Source organism: Tetranychus urticae, chromosome 2 (assembly GCF_039701765.1).
Source record: "Tetranychus urticae isolate SD_2017Ah chromosome 2, NJAU_TeUrti_SD_1.0, whole genome shotgun sequence".
In the NCBI taxonomy this organism is placed as follows: Eukaryota; Metazoa; Arthropoda; class Arachnida; order Trombidiformes; family Tetranychidae; genus Tetranychus; species Tetranychus urticae.
In genome coordinates, this window is record NC_142959.1 from 446397 (window position 1) to 472525 (window position 26129).

The 26129-nt window shown below is 32.4% G+C and overlaps 5 protein-coding genes across 10 annotated transcripts in view; 3 read left to right on the plus strand and 2 right to left on the minus strand.

The window, feature by feature from the left end:
* unc-13 (protein unc13 homolog) overlaps window positions 1–8570 on the minus strand; it is a 67266-nt gene extending 58696 nt beyond the window's left edge. For 2 of the 5 annotated variants that reach the window (XM_089268348.1, XM_089268345.1), the window contains exons 1-10: window positions 8432–8570; window positions 8115–8144; window positions 7793–7895; window positions 7589–7706; window positions 7366–7492; window positions 7165–7299; window positions 4262–4772; window positions 3225–3808; window positions 2995–3154; window positions 1704–2868 (exon numbers count right to left, since the gene is read on the minus strand). In XM_089268348.1, coding sequence (XP_089124474.1) covers window positions 1704–2868; window positions 2995–3154; window positions 3225–3808; window positions 4262–4772; window positions 7165–7299; window positions 7366–7492; window positions 7589–7706; window positions 7793–7895; window positions 8115–8144; window positions 8432–8453 — 2955 coding nt within the window. In that variant the 5' untranslated portion in view covers window positions 8454–8570. The remainder of the gene's footprint in view (window positions 1–1703; window positions 2869–2994; window positions 3155–3224; window positions 3809–4261; window positions 4773–7164; window positions 7300–7365; window positions 7493–7588; window positions 7707–7792; window positions 7896–8114; window positions 8145–8431) is intronic. The other 3 variants (XM_089268349.1, XM_089268347.1, XM_089268346.1) reach the window with 3 other exon arrangements.
* A 1643-nt stretch (window positions 8571–10213) lies between these two features.
* On the plus strand, window positions 10214–12636 carry LOC107368710 (NECAP-like protein CG9132). 2 transcript variants are annotated; one of them, XM_015936582.3, is made up of 7 exons: window positions 10214–10400; window positions 10570–10706; window positions 10799–10986; window positions 11085–11372; window positions 11509–11623; window positions 11736–11937; window positions 12068–12636. In XM_015936582.3, the coding sequence occupies exons 3-7, from the start codon at window positions 10895–10897 to the stop codon at window positions 12244–12246; spliced, it is 876 nt and encodes a 291-aa protein (XP_015792068.1). In that variant the 5' UTR covers window positions 10214–10400; window positions 10570–10706; window positions 10799–10894; the 3' UTR covers window positions 12247–12636. The 2 variants fall into 2 exon arrangements, with proteins under 2 accessions (XP_015792068.1, XP_089124487.1); XM_089268361.1 differs by having other exon boundaries at window positions 10214–10706.
* A 505-nt stretch (window positions 12637–13141) lies between these two features.
* LOC107368711 (ribonuclease H1-like) lies at window positions 13142–13855 on the plus strand. The gene has a single exon (XM_015936583.3). It carries the CDS (start codon window positions 13142–13144, stop codon window positions 13652–13654), a length of 513 nt encoding a protein of 170 aa, XP_015792069.1. The 3' UTR covers window positions 13655–13855.
* Window positions 13856–14049: 194 nt separating this feature from the next.
* On the plus strand, window positions 14050–16752 carry LOC107368709 (ABC transporter G family member 23). Its single transcript, XM_015936580.3, has one exon. The coding sequence runs from the start codon at window positions 14257–14259 to the stop codon at window positions 16417–16419; it is 2163 nt and encodes a 720-aa protein (XP_015792066.1). The 5' UTR covers window positions 14050–14256; the 3' UTR covers window positions 16420–16752.
* A 5866-nt stretch (window positions 16753–22618) lies between these two features.
* Window positions 22619–25482, minus strand: LOC107368660 (uncharacterized). The gene is made up of 4 exons (XM_015936526.3): window positions 25073–25482; window positions 24809–24998; window positions 24544–24695; window positions 22619–23305 (listed from the first exon to the last, which is right to left on the minus strand). The coding sequence occupies exons 1-4, from the start codon at window positions 25422–25424 to the stop codon at window positions 23067–23069; spliced, it is 933 nt and encodes a 310-aa protein (XP_015792012.1). The 5' UTR covers window positions 25425–25482; the 3' UTR covers window positions 22619–23066.
* Between the last annotated feature and the right edge of the window lie 647 nt (window positions 25483–26129).

The following is a 26129-nucleotide window of genomic DNA, read 5'->3' on the forward strand; positions in this document are numbered from 1 at the left end:
AAATAATAATTGATAAAAATATACACAATATATCCATTTGTGTTGATATCGTTGGATTGAGAGACTCATTTTTGTTTTTTGCACAACAATCAAGTGAACCAAGCAAATATGAACAAACAGGGAACAAGAAAAAGAGTGAATATTGGAAGAGATAAAAGAAGAAAAAAGGAGACTAAGATGATGTTTCAGTGAAAGAAGGATGATGATGATGAGACTGCGTTACCTGGGATTGATTATTTTCATGTGAATCGTTTTCAAAATGAAGATTGATTTTACATGTTTTGTGAATTACTAGTGACCTCTCGATGTGAATAACGGAGTAAAATAATGTTGGAACACTTGAGATGTTATTGATTGTTAAGTTGGAAACAATTACCGCAATTGAAATCGTCAACAAATAAGTCAACAGTTTCAACAGCAAAACTGAGCAAACAATCAGGATAATTGAAATGAAAATTGAATTAACCAAAAGGGAAACAAAAAAGAATCAAATCTTTTTTTGTTTCTTTCTTATTTTGGCATTTATCATTGAAAAAATAACAAAAGTGTGAAAAAATGCTCAATGAAAATGGGCACTTTAATGGATTATTACCTTAACTCAATTAGTTTGATTGAAATTAAGGAATTACAACTCAAATGAAACACTTTTTTTGATTTGTGACATTTGTAAATGAAAATTATTCCGAGAAGCAAATTCAAGCTCGAAAATTAGTTAACCAATCAATGGATAATTGGTTTTCAAAGGAATTTATGAAAACCCAAGTCTATCAAAAATAGCTTTTTCATGTTGAACTCAGAGAAGAATCGAAATGTGCCTGGAATGTAAACCAAGTCTTTTCTTGGTCATTGATATAATCATAAGAAAACTTTGTTTACAATTGATTGACGATCACAGATGATGGACAAAGCAAAAGTCGAAAGAAAACAAGAGACAAACTCTATTTTCATTTGGCCTAAAGGTTCTTATCCATCAGAATCATTACAGGGTTAACCATTAACATTGATAAATTCAGCTTGAAAGGGAAGAGTTTCTTGAGTTAATCTTATCAATAATCATCATCTCTCATGTCAAAAGAGATTGAATACTGAAAGGAAATGATTATGCACAAGATTGTAACTTGAATCAGTGCTTTAGGTAAAATAAAATATTACCTGAAAATTCATTTTACTCATCTCAATACATTGAGGTAATCAATGAGCAAATGATTTGGTATACAAGAGTAAAAATGAAAGTTTACTCTTGTAATGTACCTAAGATTGGCATAAAAAAGGTTGCAAGTCTTTTTCAAGTAAAAAAGGGTTACGAAAAGGTTATGATCAATAAAATGATGGATGTTGATGGAAATGAGCAGAAAAAAAGATGTAATAATGACAAGCTTGATGATTGCTCAAACTTGTTACGAATCATTAACTGTAATCATGATTGGTAGTGAGTTGAAAAAAGTTGTATAATGGTAAATTAGTTGATGACAAACTCTAATATACCAATCAATAGACAATTTATGCACTTATTAAAAGCTAATTTAGACAGCAATTAGTTTGTTTCCAGTTTCTCACACAATTTAACTGGTTGCATGAAAACTGTATTATTCAATGTTTGGTCTGAAATAAATTTAATGTTAAAATATGGAAATAGGGAAAAAACCAGAAACGATTGAATTGATTGAATCAAGATTGAAAAATGAAAATGTTGTAAAGCTCACCAAATCGTAATCACTGACAATTTTATTGTAGGCAGTTAACCAGCGAAGTCGAGCTTTTGACATTCCCGATGTGTTTGTTGGGGCAAACTCGTAAAAAGCACTTTTAGGCTCGTTGATAAAGTTTGTTTCATTGGAAGCATGAGGTGTAAATGGTAGGCCACTGATATCACTTGAATCTTTGAGTTCGGTTGTTTCATTGATATCAATAATGGATGCTGAACCAAGCCCAGAACTGTCGATGGTTGATCCACGTTCAGAAGAAAAGGTTTCCTCTTGTATTTGATCTGAAAAAGTCACTGTTTTGGGTTCGCTTTGGGCACGTGATTCACTTTTCAATGCACTCGGTGGAGGCTGGGATGTTATTACTACTGAGGCTGATGGTGGTATCATTGATGGAGGCAGGTTTATCGAGGTTTGCTGTGACCCTATCGATGAGGCAAGAGTGTTTGATATACTAGGAAAGGTAACTGGCATATTAATTGAAGAGGCCAATTCACCGGTGGGCACAGAATTGAAAGACATTTGACTTGGATCACTGGATATTCCAGCTTCTAAACCAGTTGTGGTTTGTGTTTGATAATTGGGCAGTAAAATTAAATTTGAGCTACTACTTGATGTTGTATTAAGGTTGCTGTTTGTATTAGTGTTTAATAAATTTGATGATGATGATAATGTGGTTGATGTTGTTGTTGTTGGTTCCATCAAGGAAACTGAATCTCGAACATTATCCATGTCAATACTGGCTTCCGGGGTTAAGTATGGAGGTGAAATTTCTTCCTTTTCCGTTGATTGGTTGTAATAGGTGTTAATATCTTGCAAAGTGTCCTCGTAATTGTCATCTTCGGAAACTGTTTGCCATATCATTGAATCAGATTGAATTGAATTTTTCCACTGTTCTTTAGGATCAATGTAGCAACGTTGATCATTCATCATCATTCCGTTTGCACTATTGGCACCATTTCGTGAATCATCAATACTATTTGATTCTTGACTGTATCGTCCAAACGCTGAGCTGGATTCACTTGGTTCATAAGTGTCGATACTTGGCTGAGATCTCATTAAATTACTTGAATCCAGCGAGTCACCCCGGGAATGTCCAGAACTAACAGCATTTACCATTCCACCAATCAGGTTTGTTACCTTACTTGCAACAGTATTGACCATACTATAATAACAATAAGAATTAAATGTTAATGAAATGATTAAAGTGAAAGGGGAAAAATTTGATTCAATAGAAATGGTTGACAACAATTTGAGATTGTTCAACATTGTTATAAGTAATTTCATTTACCCTGAGCTTTGGTTTGCTGATGTATCAGTGGAAATCATTGGAGCTGAAGATGAAGAGTGTTGAAGATGATGTTCAGAAGATTGAGATAGACCAGTGTCAATATCAAGAGATTGATAATTTCCTTGAGTGTCAACTGATGTCCAATTATCTTGTTCGTAGCCTTGAAAGAAAAGAGAGAGAATCAGAATTATTATCATGATTATACAAATGAATTGTTTTTTTCATTTTACCTTCATTGACACACTGCAATTGTCCACTTTCATCGTAATTGGCATCCATTGTATCACTTCGACTCATCCAGTCCTCATTCATCTCAGACTCGGTTCCAATACTGGTTGCATAACTTTCATAGCTGTCTTGTCGAGCTGTTTCTTGTTCGTAAAAATTATAAAGTTTATTCTTATCAAAAGGGGGAACTGAGGGCATTTCGGGTAAAGATCTTTGAACAATTTGAGATATTTGAGGAAGCTTTTTAGGAGTTGAAGAGGTTGTTGGTCCACCAACTGCTTGATCTAGATGATTATTTGATATTGGTCGACTCATTCCAGATCCAATTTGACTTCCATGAGATGAAGTATCTTCATACTGTTCGAATCCTCCTTGCCTTTCTAAGCTTCGTTTTCTTGGGATTGCAGGCTGTTGTCGGCGGGTTCTACCAGAAACAGAGGGACTACCAAATTGATTGAATCCTGATGGTGTTGATATGCCTTTAGAGTCACTAGTTATTGTCATTGAATCATCGTTTTGATATTGTTGTTGATTTAAGTTGCTATTTTCTTGAGTAATCTGACGCATGAGAGGCAATCGATTAGGCCTGAATGAAAATGGAGATAAACATTATGTCAATTAATATTGAATAAATTTCGCAAAATGTTTAGATTTTTCAATTTGAAATATTGAGCTAGAAAAGCTTAAAAATAGTTTCAAAGTATTCTGGTAAAAGTAGCGGGAAAACATTCTCACTTAACTGCGAGTAAGTAATTGAGCAAAGAGAGGAAAAAAAGAATCACTAATAAAATTCATGTTTTGACTTTCAATCAAATCACAATTTTTTAATCATAATCGGTCTTAAACCTAATCCGATTGCTATTGAAAAATTGGTATGAAATTAATTATTATCATTTTCCGTCACTAGGTGACACCACAAATGGCGGTCAAAGCAAAATTGGGTGAAAATGGGTGAAGCATAATTCTGGTTTTTTGTTTAAAAACAATCGGATTAAAAATGCAGATTAAGAGAATTAAAAATGGATTTTGAAAAACTTACTTATCGTGAAGATTGGGCAGTTTACGGTGAGGACGACTATTGTATGAAAGCGGCTCATTTTCATCACTAAGTTGCTTCTTAAATGGTTTGGGAAGTTTTCGAGAACCAGGAATTTGGGTTGAAGATGTTGATGATCCTCTGATAGAGGTTGCATGTTGATGTTGGTTTGATGTGGATGAACCTGAATTTGGTTGGAATGGTTGACGATCGAATGAACTTTCATCGAGATTTGATATCATTGAATGATCATTGGTATTACCTAGTGGCACTGTTGTCGTTGATGATGATGCATCAGTTTGAAGTTGAGGTAATTGGTTAGAAGAGGTCATTAACGATGTTGAGGCCATTGCATTATTCCCTTCATCGTACTCTTTTGCCCATTTCGATAAATGAGGATAACCACCGTACTGAGAAGCTCCAGCATTTGCATGGTGACTACTGTAATTGGGATGTTGCTGTTGAATAGGGTAACTGACATCGCTTGTATAATCACTATCTTCTGAAAGACCTGCTATAAATATTAAAATGAAAAAGTAAATTGTTAGTCAATAATTAATAAAATAGAACAAGAGAATAATTAATTAAAATAAAATGGTGAATTATTGCAATTTTAATTCCATCAAGAGATGACAATCAATCAAAATGACCATTATACAATGGTAATAAGAATAATCTGTCTGGACAAATCAAATTGACATTTGAAAGTTAATCAAAATGAATAGTAATAAGGTAAAAATTGAAGTCTTCAAAATAATGTCAAAAACACTCGCACTTGTAGTAATTGTACTTGAATAATAGCTTATTATTCAATTCACATTTGATGAGAAGTCTATGAAAAGAGGTGAATAATGTTGATGATCGTCATCTTGTTTGCACCTCTCTTCATTTTTATCTTGAAATAGATGAGAATTGACCAGTTTTACTATTAGATATCGATCAATAATAAACTATTATAAGGCTAATATAACCATCAAAGGAGCAATTAGGTTTAATAAAGGGAGTGAGAAACACAGAGAAACCAAGTTATGCACAGTGATCTTTACCAGTGAAAAAAAAGTGATGGGTTAACACAATTTATTTAGGTGTCAATGCTTGTAATATTAATTAGGAATAGTGAAACATGAAGATAGCTTATTGACGTAAATTTGATTCACCGACTCTTTAAGTAAATCATTTGTATTGACTTCAATTTAACCAACATAACCATCATCGTAATCATTATCTTAATATTGAGAGTAAAGGTAAAGATAGGGAAATAAAATGTTTACATTGATTAATCAATGGCTAATAAAACCATCTAAATTGATTGTGAATCAGTGAAGTATTTATTCATTCATCTAAATGACATTTGGCAACATTGACAATCCTGGTAAATTAACTAGCAATCAATGAAAAACAATTAGGTTGAGTTTCACAAACGATTAAACTTGTGTAACCAAAATGTAACAAAAAGTATTGGTTAAATTGCCATTTAACACAATTGAATAATTGAAAAACAGCAAGAAACTGGTAAAACATGGTTAACCAGAAAAACCAGGTTTGCATCGGAAAAATGTAAATCACTTTCACATTTGTCACCATTTCATTAATTTGTGTTTATAATCATTATTATTAGTCTATTGTGTTAACCAGATGTTGTCAACTCAATCATCACAGAAATACATGAAATGACTAATCTGGAGAAAGAAAAAGAACAAAAATGTTTCTCTTGTCTACCAACATTTGTCATGAAAATTTGTAATAATAAGTAAATGACTAGGCATTTCATTGATAGACATCATGTTGAGATGTTGAAGTGATCAAATCAAAACAGTTTACCTGAAAATAACAAAAGTATCGCACCTTTGAATCTCAACTCTGTAATTTTATCAAATTGTTTTACAATTTTTTTTATTGATGTTACTGTAAGAAGGTAATCATCACAACATAACCATTAACCTGATTAAATGTCAACCAGATACAAAAAAGGGCTATTCACTGATTTACCTGGTTCCATCGAAAACAGGTCAAATGACATTCATCTTTATCCTCATCTTTTGTTGTTGTTTTTCTTGCCTATCATACATTATATTTTGACCTAATCATCTATTTTTTTGTATGTTTGTGTGTTTCTATTTATCTTTACTCTCCTCTTTCATTGTTATATTAGATCAATAATGGTGACCTACTATTAACAATCAAGATTCAATCTTTTTACAGTTTACTGGTAATTAAAAATTTTCATCTCAAATATTAATCAATTTAAAACTAGTCTATTGTCAAATATAATACTTCAATATTAGCTTAATGCATGTCACATGGTTTCATTTTGTTTTCAGAGTTTTTATACTCATTCAACTACTGCGATTGATACTGATTTGTGCGTGTGTTTGTTAACTGGTTGGATGTCACCTTATTCATAACATTCATCATCATCACTATCCAACAAGTTGATTGTATTTCAATCAATCTGCAATTTTTTGGTCGACAATAATTATTAGTAATGTCACGTTAGTTGCAAATTTTTTAGTAAGTAGCAAGTCAGGTTAATCAGAATTGCCTTCAATTCAAGTCAAAAAACTTAATTGGAAGAAGATTACAGTGAAATCAACCCAAATTCGAGTTTGTCAGTTTCTGTAGACTCAATGGATTACCTTCGAAATTGAGTGGAAAACCTAATTGTCGTAGTTAAAGTCTGCTTTTACCTTGAGATGCGAAAAAACTGAAATTTACATGGTAAATGTGGGTCTGATTGTTGGTTAGCATTAAAACAATCTGTATGCATGATATTTCACAAATGAATAATTGATTGATTTCTTGATTTAAAATGTAAATAGGATTAACACTATGTTTCTAAGTACAAGCAACTTGAAAGTTAATTGTGTGCACTAATTGTCTCATTTTAATTGATGAAATAAACTTACAGTAAAGTGAATACTGTTGCATGACCATGGAGGGATCTCGATTTTCAGGTTGCCAATTTGTCTTCTCTTGATCCGTATAATTATTAAGAAGATCCAGATTCCGACTAAACTCGGTAACATCTTCAATTGTATACTCTAAAACAGATGAATTAACAATAGTTAGAAGCGTTTGTTTTATCACCAAGATAATAATTTTCCTACCGAATGGTGGTTCAAAATGAGCCTCAATCAGGATATAATGACCAGTTGGAGTGTGAGTCCCACAGACTTCGCCTTCCTCAATGATAAACTCGCCGTCTAAAGATAGCCATTGTCCATCATCCATAGCCTGAAACCCGATCGAAAAATATTTTGAATTAGAAAAATGAATTTTTTTAAAAAGATTGAAATTTTGGTGCGAAAAATAGTGCGCCATTTTGCTAACCTCTGCAGCCATAGGAATAATAGTTAATGGAATCCAGTGACATCCTAATAGTTTATCCCATAGTAAACCTTTATTCCATAATTCAACTATCAACCCGGTGTCCAAACGATTTGTTTCACTGTTAGTTGGTGAAAAGTTGAAAAAATAAAAAGAATTGGAATTAATGATTTGAGCAATAATTTAAAACATTTTTCCATTACTTACAATAGAAAGTCCTGTTCCCAGTTGGGATTGGAACCTTTAACTGTAACCGTGGTTGATTTAACATTTTGCAACTTTAAGGTAACATAAGTGCTGTATTGGGCTGCTAATGGTTATCCAAAATTGATTAGGTTATTAATTCGTTTCACCCAATTCGAATTGAAAAAATAAATGAGAAAAAGAAGAGTAAATACAAGTTGAGTCAATAAAGGAAGGGATGAGTTGGATTGCAACGTGAAACCAGAGTGAAATACAGGAAAAGTGATGAAAATAGAAACACCAAAATAGTGGAAATAGTTCAATTTGAAAATAAAAATGTATTTACCATCAGGTCCTATTAATCGTGCTCTTCGGACTTTATGATTAAAAGAGAAGAATGAGAAAATCGATAAAACATTAGAATATCATAATTGACGATTAAAAAAACTAATTAACAAGGTTTAGGATATAAGATTTAAAAAAAGAGCAAGGATAACATTTGTATCCATAGACTGGGAAGGGTTATAACCAAGAATAGGTCACAGAGAGTAGGTCCTATCGGTGTAACTTCATGAAAGCTGGGATTGAAGAGGTAACTTGATTGTGGAGTGATTAGAATAATCCATATAAACAATATTAAATCCATTGGCACAATTTACTTACCGTTAACGCATAGAAGGGACATAACGGTTCAAAATGAAAGTAACATGTAACCAATTTGAATGTATTTAATCGAGAAACACTCAACCCAATAATAGAAAGTGTTCTCCATTCAAACATTAAATTGCCTTGGAAATTAGAATGACAAGCTATTCTCACGACTCATGAATCTCTCTGTAAATAACTATAACGGTTATTCTTACTTCAAATTCTGCTTCACAGTTATTTTGTTATTGTTACATAATATTTATGATAAAAATTCTGGTATTGCTATTACCTATCACTTGAATTTATTTTGAATTTACTTGATTAAATTTCATGCCATTCTTTGGATAATTACGTTCATCATCATTGTCATCGTTTAATTTATCTTGCTGGTTATTCTGCTACATTGGAAAGGCTACATTCATTTTTTATTCTGGTTGATGGCAAATGATGCTCTTTGGGTTACCAAATTATTGTGTGAATTACCAATCTTTATAATTAACCGAACACTCGATTATACCTGGAAAGGAAAACTGTTGGTTATGAGTTGGGCTCTTCTAAATGGTTTATGGCTGAAGGCTAGCAGTATCCATTTTATATGACTTGATACTCTTGGTTAAATCACTAATATTGGTGTGAATGGATCATTTGTCTTTTTTTCGGTTGACCTGATGAAGATCATGAGTTTTGATCTAAAACTCACTTAATAATTTTGTTTGACCATTATGAAGGCCATTGACCAAGGTGAAAGGCCTTAAAAAATGAATAACAATAACCGGTGTAAGTTGGCTCGTTTCTGCTGCTTTCTGTTGGGTCATTTCGGGTAAACAACAACTGTTGAGGCTTACAAAGTAAAGGTCACGTTCACTTTGCAAGAAGCTCTAAAGTTTACCTGTCAAAGGCTAAGCTAGAGCCACATAAATCCGGTTCTGACCAGAGAGTTTCAGATCAAGTTCACCTTTACCTTCAAACTTTCGTACCCATTCTTTTGTAGCTTCTCTGACCTTGACCGGACTGGACTAGACCATTGATATTTATTGTCCTCTACTTTTTTCATTCAACGGTCCTGTTAATCGTTTGCTTGGCAACAAATAATCTGGAAATTTTTAACCGACAATCAGGTGGACCAAATTCCTACAAATGTCAACTGGCAACTGAAAAAAATATATTTTACTTGACAAAGAAAGCCAGTTAAATTGAACATAATAGTAATTATTGGATACAACAAACCCAACCATTACTTAAAGTATTTTGTGATTACAAAATAATAAAATAAATCATGTAACAATTTATTAATGAAGCTGATAACTTTTATTTCTCAACATGGTAAACATTTAGCATCATTCATGAAATTATGCATGAAATAACTCAATCATTTCATCTAATCATTACGTAACCGATATCAATTCTTGCTACAGACTATTTCATTTTTTTATTTTGGATAATTTAAATTACTATTTGATAATTACTTGCTATTTTCTGGCAACGTTGTCTTGATTGTTATTGCAATTGAACTACAAGCCAACTTTGAAATTTAGAGTCAATTTTTTACTTCAAATACCTACTTCATAAATTGTTGAGTGAAAATTTTTTATTGGTTTCACTTTTTTAATAAAAATTTTTTACGTTTTGAATAATTTTGCTGAACACAAATGAAAATTAGATTGACCTGAAGCGATTGAGCTGATTGAGCTAAAATTGAGCTGGAAATATTTCCAACATAAAAAAGAGGGAAAAGGTTTGAGGGGAAAGAGAGGAGAAGAAAAGAGAGAGGAAAAAGAGAGAAGATATTAGATTTGTTGATGTAAACAAATGTTAAAGATCCTATTGTGTTGTATATCGACCCTTTCTTCCTTCTCTTTTAACATTCAAATGGCCAATTTTAATTGTCCATGATTATTTATCAATCAATTTTATTGTTTATTGTTAACTATTGACATTATCAATATAATTATATCTTCCAGTTAAACAACGGATTTCTGTGATAGTGAGTTAGCTTAGCAAAGCAACAACATCAATCTGCTTCCACCTCTTTCTGTCTTATATCTTTTCTTTCAATGAACCTTTTCTTACTAATTGTTTAATTTAAATTAACCATTTTTGATTAATCTTGATCCCTTTAATATTTGCCTGATTGAATTATATTCCTTAACCAGAATCAAATTGAATCAGTTCCGGGTATAATCGGCTGGTAGCTTGCTTCAATGTATACTTGGTTGAGTTGACTCGTCAGCTGCCACCGCCTCCTTTTTGTGTTATTAATTTGATTGTGAACTTGATTGCGGTGATTTTGGTAATTATAATTTTTATTGGTTGTTAAAATCTTTAAACTGTTGCCATTTTGTAATCATTATATCCTATATCTTGTCTTCTTCTCTATTGCAGGTTCCAATATCATTCATCCTAAGGGTACACACATTATTTTGAAATTTAATTTCTTTACTTTATCGTGATTGATCAGTATTCAGTTCAAGTGTCAAAATGGCTAATGAAGAATACGAAAGGATCCTTTTGGTAAAGAATGAAATTTTCATTTTCAAAATACCACCAAGAACTACCAATCGAGCAGTAAGGTGAGAAAAGCTTAACTGTCAGCAGCGTTTCTTATCCACAAAAAAACTAACCTCTTGCATTTCAACCATTTTCTTACTTCTTCTATTTATCATTGTAGAGCTTCAGATTGGAAGTTAGACGCTCCTGATTGGACCTGTCGAATGAAATTGGTAGCTAAAGGGGATACTTGTTTACTTAAAATTGAAGACAAAGCCAGTGGACAGTTGTTTGCTAAATGTCCTATCGATGCTTATCCAGGAGTTGCTGTTGAACCAGTCTCTGATTCTAGCCGATATTTTGTTATACGAGTGCAAGATGATAATGGACGCTCTGCATTCATTGGAATGGGCTTTGCAGATAGAGGAGACTCTTTTGATTTTAATGTGTCACTTCAGGATCATTTCAAGTAAGTGCCAAATTGTATACTTTTCAACCACTGGTCTCTATAAGAATACAAGATAAACCTTTTAAGGCTCATGGCTGACGGTCTAAAATTTTCCTTTTCTTTACCATCACTCATCATTCTTGTATGTTATAAATAGATTGGCTGAAAAGCGGATTAAACTGGAGCAAGAAGATGCAGCCGCTGATAGTCAACCAAAACTGGACTTGAAATTCAAAGAAGGAGAAACCATCAAAGTAAATTTGAACATTTCGGTGAGTTGAGTCAATATATTGAGAAACATTTGATCTTTTCACTCTTTATTTTTAAAATTACTTTAGTAAGCTCTTGATTCATTTTCAATTGTCAATTCATCCATTTTTACAGAAAAAACATGGGGCTGGAAACAAGCTTAAAAATAAGGTGTCTGGTGGTCCAATAGGTATTCTTCCTCCTCCCCCAGGTGCAATAAAGATTCCAGGCCCGCCAGGCAACAGCACCAGCAACACCGGCAGCATTAAAGCTACCTCAAATGAATCATCTGATTTCTTACAAACTTCCTCGAAAGAGGATAATGATCTGCTTGATGGTAAGCTTTGAGCGATAAATGAGACAGTTGAATGAAGTAAAAAAGAGCGAAAGTTACATTAATTAGTTTCTCTTTCTATTCATTATTATTCATTCGATGATCTCATTTTTCTTATTTTTTGTTTTCACAGATTTTGAAAGTTTAAGTCTATCTCGATCGTCACAACCAGTCCAACAGGATATCACAAAGATTTTTGATTCAAACAAATCTGATAATGATTTGTGGGCTGATTTTTCAGACTCTTCAACCACTACCAACTCAGTTGGAGCTGACAATAATCAACAACAATCCAACTGGGCTAGCTTCTAATCAAGTACATAAACTTGTACAGTGTTAATACACGCACTTACAATGCAATAATTAATGCTTATTACTCGTTCTCAAGTTCCTTCAGTCAAATCCGAATAGAAGATTATGATGGATCTAAAAGTCTATTTAAAGAAAACCGATTGGAAAATAACCTCAAAGGGAAAAATTGTTAAATTATGTTGATCAGTCAACTCTGTTATTCTGCTTAACCAATTGATCCTCATTCAATTTCAAACCTCTTCAAACATTACCACACATGATATACACTGTCATAAATATATTTTCTTGGGATTTCATTGCACAATTATTTTGCTAAACGCAAAAGAAACCTTCAAATATGCATAACTTTAATTTAATACTGAATAGAATGTTGATAATTTATTTATTAGACGCAAACATCTTCTGTTGATTGAAATGAAAATCACGATTGTTACTTCTCTTCATTTAGAAATACCTTAATTATTGATTGTTCATCAATAAGAAATTAAAAAATGAACATTTCTTGGGTTAACAATCAATAATCTGGTATAGATATTATCTATTAGATAATACGATTTCGGTGATGATTTCTCTAGAATTATAACCATTATTTCATGTGTATAAATCAAAGCTTTTTGGTATGAAGTTAACGACATAATAATAATTAATAATAATAACCTTCAATGAAATACAAGTCTAGAGATTAAAGATAATTATGTAACAAATGTTTATGTTTATTAAGAAAATTGAAAAAAAATAGTTTTTTAGTTTTTTTCTGTTAACTCATAGATGGCAATAGCTTAGTGTTTGCCTCTGTTGACATGGTTACCGAAATTTTGTAATGCAATTGTTATCTTTAATTAATTTTGTTTTTTCAATTATCCATTAATTTATTTACTCTATTTAACTAATTAAAATGATACTAAATCAATTTACTAAGTGTCTATGTCGTGCAATGCATAATCAAACTCGTCACGCTGTGGTATACATCGATGGTTCTTGTATAAACAATGGTCAACATGATGCTCGAGCTGGAATCGGAGTTTACTGGGGTCCAGATGATGATCGTAATTTAAGTATACCCTTAGAAGGATCTCAAACAAGCAATAGAGCGGAATTAAATGCTGCCTTGTGGGCAATTAGGCAAGCAAGGAAACACGATTATCATTCAATAACACTGAGAACCGATAGCGAGTATTTAGTCAATTCAACAACCAAATGGATTGATAGATGGAAAGAAAATGGTTGGAAAGCGCAAAATGGCTTAGGAATTAAGAACAAGAGTGACATTTTCGCCTTGGTTAATGCTTTAAAAACAATTGATGTTAAATTTGAGAAGATTCTTGGACATTCTGGAGATCCTGGTAACGATGCTGCCCACAAGTTAGCCAAACAAGCTGCCATTGTCGCTTATCAAGAATGTAGATGATGATTAGACTCGCTTTAAGTTTGTCCAATATAAAAATGATTGTTCCATTTCAATTGATCAAATTAATTGAAATAGTTTCGAACTGAAAAAGTAAGTTAAGTTAACTTAATTGTAGATATAAAATAAAACATAACCCTAGTGAAACAAAGACGTTGCGAATCTTGTCAATGAAATTGAAACATAAAAAACTTCAAGTTTTTATTATAGATTTTATCTTTATTTTAAATGTTTAAATTTACAATTTTATGTTGCTTATTGTGTTTACATCAATTGATGCAACACCTGAAGTTTAAATCAGTGTTTCACCTTTCCATAAGATGGCGTGAGTGATGAGGCCACAGGCTGTGACTTAGTGAGGCGGAGTTAAAGAGATAGTTTAGTTTATATTGGTACTAAAATAAGGTCACGACCTCTTTATACGTGTTGAATAGTTTCTCAAGTCAGGACCCTTTTTACTTTCATTTTTACCTTACATTTAGTGAGAAGTGTGTCTATCATCTCTACCTTTTCTAGTTCAACTGACCAACAAAGTGACCTAACAGTGTGTCGTTAGCTTTGGTTCATCTTTAATTTTTCCCTTTCAAGCTCCCATCACTTCTGAAATGGGTGCACCGAAAGACCTTACCGTGTGTAGCAATAATTCAGTAAAAATATCGGTTCCGTGGCAATCACCATCAGCAACACTTCGTCAGCATCTATCTTCGGCATCATGCAATCAACACCACAGTATTTCTTCAGCAACAAGTGGACTTATTATCCGTGGTTTAGGTTATTTAACACAAAAAAAGGAGGAAATTCTTCGAGACATCAACATGACTGTTCCAAAGGGAACCATTTACGGTCTATTAGGACCCAGTGGATGTGGTAAAACAACTTTACTTCGATGTGTCGTTGGATGTCTTCGGCCTCAATATGGTCAAATCATGATTTTTGGTAAACAACCAGGTCGTGAAACTTCTCAAATACCAGGCCCTGGAGTAGGGTATATGCCTCAAGAAAACACATTGTACGAGAATATGACCATTGAAGAAGTTCTCATCTATTATGGTCGAGTATTTTTTCTCTCAATCGAAGAATTATATGAGAGAATCAAAGGGTTAATGGAAGTACTTGAGCTTCCTGATAAAGGTCGTATGATTAAAAAGTTAAGTGGAGGACAAAAAAGACGTGTTTCTTTCGCCATAGCCCTCATCCATCGACCAGGTTTACTTATATTAGATGAGCCAACTTCTGGAGTTGATCCGTTGCTGAGAGAAAAACTTTGGCAGCATTTAATGTTTATCTCAAAAAATCAAGGTTCTACAATTATTATAACTACTCATTACATCGAAGAGGCTCGGCGGTCTCATAATGTTGGTTTCATGAGACAAGGAAGACTTTTAATGCAACAAGATCCTGATCGACTTTTAGCTGACCGTGGAGTTGATACATTGGAAGATGCTTTCCTTGATATTTGTAGAAACCAAGGTAGAATCAGCTGTGTTCCTGAACAAGAAAAAATAGAGTACAAGGGAAATGTTCCAACAGCCACTTTCATCACCGATCCTGTTTTAATCAAGAAACGCCTCCGTGAATGGTTTTTCATCTTTTTTGGTGCCCTTTGGCGACATTTGGTCAGTGATATTAGAGAACCCTTAACAATCGGATTTCAATACGTTATACCTATTTTGTCCATGTTACTTTTTGCTCTCTGTATTGGAGGTCAGCCATTTGATATCCCACTCGGTATCGTTAATGAAGAAGGTGGTTCAGAAGATTTAGGTCAACAATTTATCAATGCACTGGATCCACATTTGTTCAACGTTATGAACTATTCAGATCTGAGTGAGGCGGCTGAAGCAGCTAAAGTGCGTGATATTTGGGGTTATCTTCATATTCGTAAAGGTTTCTCTGATTCGCTTTTAGATATTTTATTTTCTGAATCAGAGCCGGATTTTTTGTCAATCAACCAGAGTCACATTCGTCTTCACGCTGATCTTACAGATCGAGTCATAACAACAACAATGCATCGTTATTTAGATGAAACTTTTATCAATTTTGTTCAACGGGTAATCCAGGGTGATGAAAATTCTGATGTGCCAATGCCTCAATTTATAGCTAATCTACCAATCAAAATGGGTTCACCTGTCTATGGAAGAATAGAAAAGAAAAGTTACCGTGGTTACCGAGATTTCATGTTGCCCGGACTAATTGTTAATATAACCTATGCCATTGCCTATTCCTTGACAGCCCTGAACCTCATCAATGAGCGAAAAAATCAAACCTTCGAAAGAAATTATGTGGCCGGTGTAAAGCCCTCGCAAATGTTGTTGGCGTTCGCCTTAAGTCGAGTAATCATGATGTCACTCTATCTCTTTTTAATTATCTATTTACCCATCGCTGTCTTCAAAATGCCAGTCGATTGTATCCATATACTACACTCACTTCCCCTTCTCATGCTTCTCAACATGTCTGGAATGACCTATGGAATGGTCATCTCTGCCCTCTGTGATTCAATTGAACAGTGTGCCGTCTTCTCGGCAGCCACACTATTTATAATACTTTTTATGAGTGGTACAATATGGCCAATGGAATCGATACCAGCCTATTTCCGTTGGCTTTGTGAATACGCACCAACAACGGCTGCTAATGAAGCTCTGCGTGATATTTGGTATAAAGATTGGAGCATGTTTACACCAAGAGTGGCAACAGCTCATGGAATTACAATTGTCTGGACATTTGTTTTCTTTTTGATTGGTTTAAGATTCTTTAGACTGAGCAAATGAAGCAATCATTTTTAATATCATCATCATCTTTCATCTACATCTTTACCACCTTTAGTTTTACTGCCCATTTCTTTCCGTCATCAACTACAAAAACCACCATTTTTACAATCACCTTCCATTATATATTTTTTTACTATCAAATGAAATGCCAAAGAGAATATAAATCATTTTTTATAATGAAACGCAAAAAACATCACACACTAAGAAAGAAATTAAGAATTTTATATATTTTTTATATTTATGATTTCAAAATGAAAAAACCCATTAAAATGAGTGACAAAAGTAATCATTGAATTTTGAATACAAAAAATGAAACTTGCTTTGCAACCTTAATTCTTGATCGTTTTTTTCTCCTCAATTCAAACAACAATTACGAAATGGTTTCTCAGGCTGAGTCGGAATAGTGATTACAGAAAAGTCTTAAACTACTGTTGATGTTAAGAATGATAAGTAGATGAAAAAGTTGAAAGTGAAGGAGGAGCGTAAGATTGGAAATTAAATCTGAAAGGAAAATGAATCCAACAGTATCAATAGCTAGATTTATTATTCAAATTGATTAGACATCATTGTGATTAATATTATAATTATTTTTGAATAAGAGCGAAAGTCATTCACGCCAATAGTAATACTCTATTATGAGATCAGATAGTTGCTCCAATGGTTTAATACACAATCTTGCATCAATGTTACTTACTTGACAAAAATTGCTTATTTTGGTGAAGCGAAAAAACAAGGTTATCAATTGTTTCAAACCGAATTTTCGGATAACCTGAAAGAGAGAGCGAAAGAGCTTACGGCAGGTAAAAAACAATTATAATGTATGAACAATTGTAAGGAAAAGTCGTTTCAAATAATCTCAATAATGTTACTCTTAATACTGGTTAACAAAAAAGCGTCCTTTGCATTTGAGTTTGGCCAATAGTTGAAATTAAGTGTGATACTTTTTACCAATGATTGCTATTGAAAAGGTGTAAATTTAACTGAAAAGAAAGTTAATCAAATATTGACGACATTGTTTACTCAAGTAATTGGACAAACAAACAATCAACTTGCCTCAGGTTATTATTTTTAAGTACATGTCATTGAGTTAACATTGAAATCAAATGTTTATTGAAAGATATCTTGCGGTTTCAATCGTTTTCGCATTCAAAGCTATCCTTAGTGTAAAGATGTTCAACTGAGATTCAATTGATCTGAATATGCTAATTGAAATTATTTCTTCTCAGCATTTCAATTCTCATTCCAAACTGTTTGATAATCACGTGGCGTTTTTTGGCGTCCCTTCACTTTGTCAGTCATGCTAGTTGTCTAATGGTTGAGTGTAATGATGTAGAAGATTTAAGCGTTGTTCACTTTGTATTGTTGTAATTGATTTAACAGCTAATCTGAGCCACAATTTATTTACTCTTTAATCGCATCCAAACGGTTGCAAGTACTTTGAGCTTCAATCCAATTGGTTATGCTTCAGTTAGGACAAGACCAATGCTTACAATCATCTTTAATCCAGTCCAGTCTCTTTGAAAGTCGACCTCTATTCGATATCAGTTTAGATCACCGAATATTAGAAATAATTGAAAATCAGAAGAAAAATAATGATTTCAATAGTTCCGTAAGAAAATTTTTGTACATTGGATAGGCGAAAATCATGAAATGTTTTTGGAATATTTGCCAAATGGGTATGTGAAAAACACTATCCGATCATGGATAATGTTCCATTGAATCATAATTATCAGAAAGTAGTTTGTTTAGAAAAAGTATAACATTCTTCTTCCACCATATTCACCATTCCTCAACCTAATTGAAAACCTTTTCAATCGTTTTAAAGTTTATGCCCAAAGATCATCTTCATTCACTGCTGATGAGATGTTCACCGAAATCCAAAATACAGCAAAAGTTATTTCTGCTGATGATTGTGCAAATTATCGGAGAAAAATGTTGAAATATGATTCATTCAGTTTACAAAAAGTGACTATTGAAAATAAAATTTTATTCTTTATCCACATTTTTTCAAACTTGAAATTCTTTATTTCAATTCGAGTTAGATTAATCCCACCTCTAAAAAGGTTACCTTTATCTTTCCTAAAGCAAAGGTTTTCTTTGTTGAAACAATTTTAATTGAATGAGAATCGACTAGAAATGTCCAAGGAATCGATCTAAGGATTAATTCAAGTTGATGAAGAAGGAGCGAATCACAGAGCAACAAATGAAATGCAAACATTTACAATAAGCTATCATATGATGAGAATCACTTTTTCCTAACTAAGGAAGAGTGGCTAGAAGCCAATACAATTTGAATTTAAATTTCGCTAAATTGAGTAAATCTGATTTTCTTTCAGTTTAATTGACTAAAGACAATTTAGCCCGAATTTTATTTATAAAAGAAGATTGAAAATAAGCTATTTCAAGGTATTCTCATTATCTGGTAGCTTAATGTACGACAAATGTCTGTTACTTGTATACTTTAATGGTTCTTGTCACTTGCACTATTGAATCTTATTATGGAAGGAAAGAAAGAGGAAAGAAAGAGGAAAGAAAGAGGATAGAAGAGATGGAAGATGGTGAAGATGAGGATAATTTAACCTCTGTGCATTGATGAAAGTGATGCTCAAGCAGAGAAGCTGCTAAGGTGGAGTTTACTGGTTACTCCTTAACCAATCAGAGTCAAACTCAATGCTTTTTGTTTTTATGCTTAACTCATGCCAAGAAAATATTCGACACTTTGACGATTGAATTGATTGACGAGTGCTTCATTTATACATTTAATCAGTTTTATTTAACTGCCTTATTTTGTCAATGTAATAGTTATCAGAAGAGACAATCAAATTTCGCTTTGACCAAACTGATTTTGCGAGTGAAAGTAACTTGTAAACGTACTGATCGTGTAAAATATTGATTGTAGCTAAAAATTTATGTATATCGTTTACATGTTTATACTTTAACCAGGCAATGGAAAGCACAAACAGATTCAATTCCGCTTGCAACCTAAATAAAAGCTAGTTTCCACAATATAATATGCAGGAATTTGAGTGATTAAATGAAAATAAATCTCCTGGGAAGCGATTTAATAATTAATTCAAGTCAGCAAAAGAGGAAAGATTTGAAAAGCAAAAAATGAATTAAGAAACCTGAGCATTTATTGAAAATTTGCCATCGGAAACTCAGTCAAACTCATTGAACTTGCAAACAATACGGTTTTATTTGTGAGATTGTAATCAATATACAAATAAATATACAAATATATGTTTTGATTAACTTAATCACTTGTTTCAATTCATTTTTGAATCTTCCCTTTTTACAAGCAGTTAACAAGTTGTAGAGCCAATCACGTGTCGGTGCAATATGCATCCATCAACACGCAATGTGATATTCAAAAAGTGATATCCACTCCAAGTGAAGAATATAAAAAGTATAAATAAAAATCACGAGATTTTGTGGTCTTTAGAATCACTCTTCTAGTCTTCTTTGCCTTCCACCATCCTTCATCCTCATCTTTATCATCTTTTGGCTTATCGTTCGCTGTGTGTTTGTCGATGGTTGACCAACCTTATCATTCAGCGGATAATCAATCCACATTTTACAATCAATTAAACCCTGAAACTGATCACTGAAAGATATTCTACATTCTTATTTGATCGATGATTGTTGGCCAACATGATATAAGAATAATGTTGAATTCAAAACCAATTGGTTACAAAAAGATTTTGATTTCTTTTTCTTGTGATTTCTTTGAATATCGGTCACTTGCTTGCTTAAAAATATCTATGCTAAGGAGTTAATCATTCATACCAATTTCAAGAGTTGATTCAGAAACGGTTGGAGTGCATGGACAGGCTAGTTTATTCATTGACTGAAATGATAGCTGATCAACTAAAAAAATCGAATCTCACTTGTATCAATGAGTATCCTCATATGTTTGGTTGAAGCAGCTGCTCTGATGAACCATTGAGTTACGAGAAAATCTTATAAATCGAGTGGTGCTATGTATTGAGGTTGGTTGGGTAATTGAGTTGATGCTTGTTTGACGTAGAACTCAGAATAATTCCGGAATAATGATTAATTTGCTCATAGCAAAGTTCTTGATTTACAAATTGATTTAGATGTTGACTTAAATCGTTGGCCCAACGACGGATTCTGTAAAAATTAATGAGAAATGATATTAATTGATAATTAAAACAAAACATGCAACAAACTAATGAAAATGAATATTGGGATCTCATGTGCACCAGAAAAGGACAAAACCCAATTTTAGTGATTCTTTCAAGTTAACTTTATAATGTATTTTTGCATTTATTTAACCAGAATTTAGGCTTAATTATGGTTTATGTTTATGTAACTTTCATTAGTCATTTGTTGATGATCCCAATTAGCTCGCTAACAGAACTTAAATGTATTTCAATGTAATTGTTAATTAAGTAATTAGATTGGTATATCATCAGTTTCATGAGGTTAATGTTATTTAAAAGCTATAACTGATCTGATTTCATCCGCATATGTTTTGTATTCATCGATGTTGTGTTTACTCTTTCACTTTGTAACTTCATCTTTTATTGATTTATTGATTTGATTAGATTATCATCAATGACATTTACTCTGATAATTTCACCCTTTTCTTGGTTAACCATTTCAACACTTTACTGACACTTTTTCAGGTTATTCATTCAGGAGTGATTTAAACTATCACTTAAACTTGATCAACATTTTGTTAAATTGAATTCATGGATTGGAAGAATTTCAAGTTTTGAGAAATGCCGAATTGAAATAAATAGTTTATTTGATATTTATGAATATATTGATTGGGAGTTACAGGGAGTTGTAAAATAGAAAATTGTCTTTTCGCGCTTTAATCATGTTTAGTCTGAATCATTGTTAATTACAGTAATGATTACAGCAGATGCAAAGGTGAAGCATTAGTAGATGAGTTTTTTCAGCTTAATTTAATTTCACCCTTTTCTTGGTTAAACATTTCAACACTTTACTGATACTTATTCAGGTTATTCATTCAGGAGTGATTTAAAATATCACTCAAAACTTTATCACCATTTTGTTCAGTTGAGTTCAGTGACTGGGTAAATTTCAAGCTTCAAGGAATGTTGAATTGAAATGCATCGTTTTTTGCTTAAATTTATGAATTGATTGAGAGTCAAAATAAAAAATTGTCTATTCGCAACTGAATCATGTTTTAATCATTGTTAATAAAACAATACGCTTCGAAACTGTTCATTTCATTACTTTCAACTGTTCTGATTATTATCATATCATTATTCGGGTTCTGTTTCTAGTTTAACCAAAAATCAATTTAAAAACACTATAACTTTGCAATAATACTTCAAGGATCCAGTAAGGCAAATAATAACGAGGTTAGTAATTAACTAGCTTCATCCAGCAACTGAAACTTGGTAACTAATAAGTTCTTGTGCGAAGATCAATAATTCAGATATTATGGAATGATATCAGTGAAGGCTAAACCACTAATGCAATAATCTCACAATTCAAGCTGTTTCAATTGGACTAATTGCGTTGTTTAAAGATTTTTTATTTTCAACATTCGATAAGTCGGTTACTCGTTAAATGATTCATAAGAATAATCAGTCGCCTTCAAGGATAAGCAATTAATTGGGACAAAAGAACACAATTTACATGCTTATTCCAAACGCAGGGCGACAAAAAACTGACTTTGCTGTTGATGCTGAAGATGACATGTGAATTATGCTTTTGAAAGATACTCTGCACTCAGGTTTGCTTGATTGTTGGCCAACATTATATAAGAGTAATATTGAATCCAAAACCAATTGGTTACAAAAATAAAAGATTTTGCTTTTTCTTCTTTTCTTGTGGTTCCTTTTCAATGCGACAGGCGTTGTGTTGGCCACACGTTGCTCCTTTCATCATCTCAATCACCGCATCTTCACATGGATGTAACCATATTGAATGTATCAACAAAATGAATTGACAAATAATCGCGAAAGGAAGGATGAAAGTTACCCACAAAAGCGGAAACAAGTCTTTAATATAAATACATCCTCAACCTCATCATTATCATCATCAACATTATGCATCAATTTGGCGAAATTATTTTCCGATCAATTATTTTAAATATTATTCAAGCTCATAATTTGCACTCTTCAACATTTAAGTATCACTTAACGCGTGTAAACATCAAAAATCATCATCTACTTTCTTCAATAATCAATTAGCGACGTAAATTAATCATTTGCTTTTATTTCTTTTCATTTCATTTATTTACTCATTTATTTATTGTCCAAGTTGATTACAATTAAAAGGAAACCAAAGTCGAAATTGTTCTCTGTTTTTTTTTGCATCGAAATATTTTCAATCCATCGTTCCATTCCAAAAGGTCAACAGTTGAAGTACTTGTTGACCTTAAGAGAATTGGTGACCATTGGGCATAAGCAACTTGTCAATGTTGTATTACCATTCAGATTTTGTTTCATTTGAATTCTTCTCATTTAGTCACAAATCAGGTGTTGTTTGGAAATAAATTGTTGAAATTATCATAATTATCATCGGAAAATTTTAATAAATTTAACTCGAAATCGCATTCTAACTGCAAATCAAGTGATTTGCAATTACTATTGTATATTATCATGACAAATTGATGTTGAAAATTGATTAGAAAACAAAACAGTTTATTGGATTGCTTCGTATTTTGGTGAATAATAAGGATGATAATGGTAAGGATGAGGATTGTGATGGTTATTATTGATCGAGTGAAGTTGATAATGAGAATTGGAAGATGAAGTTGTTGATATTTCAGGTGGATGTGAAGAGTTGGCTGAAAATTGAGCCAAGACGCTGGCAAAGTTTCTCAGATTAGGATTAACTCCAAGGTTTTCCCAGTTAATCCAGTTTAATCGAGCAGTCAAGTCTGAGAAGAAAGGAAAAAATCGATTCATTTATAGAGTTGATATTATACCAGAGCCATTATGAAACCAGTATGAATTGAAAATATCATTAAATAACGTTAGTTAGGAGAAAAAAGATGATGTTGATGTATTAACGTTGAAAGTGGAAGAATCAGAAAAATGAATGAAAAAATGTCCCAAAACAAAAGCACATGAAAATGAATGGCTTGCAAGATGAGGATAAAACTGTTGACCTAACAAGTTTACTGTCTTAGGTTGGTTTCCATTAACATTTGCGGTTTACTCAGTAAAGTAAAAATATTGATGTTTCTTTTTTTCTCAGCTTCATTGTTCGATAACTTTATTTATTGTCTATTGTACTACTTTCCTTGTATTACATAAAGTTTCTTAGTTTATCAACAATAGACACTTTCCTCGAAATGCAAAGTTAATCAACATTTTAAACACTCAAAGTTCAATCTAAATCCTCGCACTTTTTGCATTTAATTCAAAATTTCATATTTTACTAAAAGTACTTCTAAAGGGAAAATGGATAAAGCAATTTAATTTTTTAACCAAATTTCTTAATGAGCTTTTTAGATGGCGCAAGAAATGCACTTTCGTTTGATGCTTGACTAGGTCAACATTTTAATTTCAAAATGTCCAAAAAACGAGTGGAAATAGTTTTTTACAGTTCCTTATTGAGTATTTTTCTAAAAATTTTTCTATCATGTTAAAAATGAACTATTTATCCTTTTTAACAAGCAAAATAGTCTTAAATATTCCTAAAGAATAATCTTTTTCCTTTGAAATATGCTGATAAATGCTGTGTGAAACAGAATAAATGTTCATCAGAATATACTTTGATTTGCTCATGTGATATTGAATGAAATTTCTTGAAAGTTTATGAATCGTCCAGAATTTTTTACGTCCAATAAGACAGACTCTTAGAATCAACAGAGTACTGCTAACGCGAAAAATTTCAGTGTTTGTTAGTCAAGAAATTGTTAAAATGTTGTTACTTCACTCAATAAAAATTGATTCAATTCTGATGAAAATTGGCAATTGTGACTTATTAAAAGTTTCAATTTTAAAAGTAATGAACTGCAAAATGTTTCAGAAACTCATGCTTCATGTAATTTTCATCAAGTTATAGGTAGGGGTTGAATTTAGTGAGTTCTCATTTAAGAAACTAATCAATATGAAAATTTGCACTTTTTACATTTAAATACATATGAACTGTATGAACGTATGAACTTACCACTCGTTTTCCATCCTTCAGTTTTTTCCTTCTTTATCTGTCCATCGAGACATTTCTCGAAGTAAGTTATCGTATCATATTCTGATGATAATATCTCCTTGAGAAGTGCTATATAAGCTATTGCCAATCGAAGTGTATCAATCTTTGATAAACTGTCATTGAAAGAATAAACAATTATTCCAAAATTTTTATTCTTTAATCAGTCAGACATTTCAGTCAGAGAATTGCAAGTCCAAATTCATTAATAAATCCAAAGTAAACTTACCGTTTTTCAAATGGAAATGTTGGAACATGAACTCGAAGCTCTTCGAATCCACTATTAATCGAAATCATTCTTCTTCTTTCTCTAACGTTAGCAGCTCGTCGTTCAACTTTGGGAATGCAATTCGGATAATCACTGGAACATTGTCCAATCATTACAGAGTTACTGAAGTTATCATAGCTATTATTTGCTTCTGTACACAAGAATATCAATAAACATTGTTTTTAGATGATGAAAATGTTTACTTGCCAATTTGGTTAGACTTACCATTATAAGTGAAGTAATTTGGCTGATTGTTTATGCTGACGTTTTCACTGTAATTGCTTTGATTATTGCTTAATGTTTTCACTGATTTATCTGATTCACTTTCATCTCTATTTAACACTGTGCTAATACTGGTAGCATCACTTGGATGAGAATCGTTGAAATCTAAATTAATGTTGTTTATGTTGGAGTTTGACTGTGTTTGATGATCAACTTGGGATTGTAGTTGATTTTGATGATGAACTGATTGATGTTGGGATGAAGGTTCGACTGAATTTGACAAACTATGAAAGGTATAAAGATTTTGAAATGAAGAAGGAGAAAGAGTAGAAGACATTTCACCTGCTGATGACATTTAATAATTAAAACTCAATTCTTATGGCTGGAAGGAATTCAAGATAGGAAATAGGTTTGCGACTGGGAGGGATTGAACACTATAGAATACGAATGCTTGTGATCATGGAAGAGGAGGGAGAAGATAAGTGATAAGAGAGAGCAGAAAAGGAACAAAAGGAAGGAAAAGAAAGATTTCAATTATTCTTCATGTCACTTGCACTCTCGATGGGCAAGATAGAGATATGAAAGAGATCGAAAAGAAAGAAGAGAAAGAGATTGAAGAGAGGATAAGTTTAACTCCCAGCATTCAACTAAATATTACTAGCGAATGCTAAGGCGGAGTTTAGTGGTTACTCTTAGCCAATCACAGCGTTTGTTTCATCATTTTGTCACAACACTTCAAATTTTATACTAATATTGATTTTTTGTATCATTTCATTTCATCAGATTTGCTGAAGAAATGTAAAGAAAATTTTTGCTGCACAATCCAATGAGCCTGATCATGCCTATCAATATTTTCATGAATAGAAAACATCTTTAGTTTCTTTATCAAGAATATGAACAAGAATATTCTCACATATTCAACCCATTCTTTTACCTGATTTCTCTACTTCTGAGCTAACTGTGCATAGTTAGCTGACAGTGTTAATCAAATTGATAGTTAACTAATTTCAAAACAGCATCAGATTATTCAATTTAATTATCTGATTAATACTGGTTACCT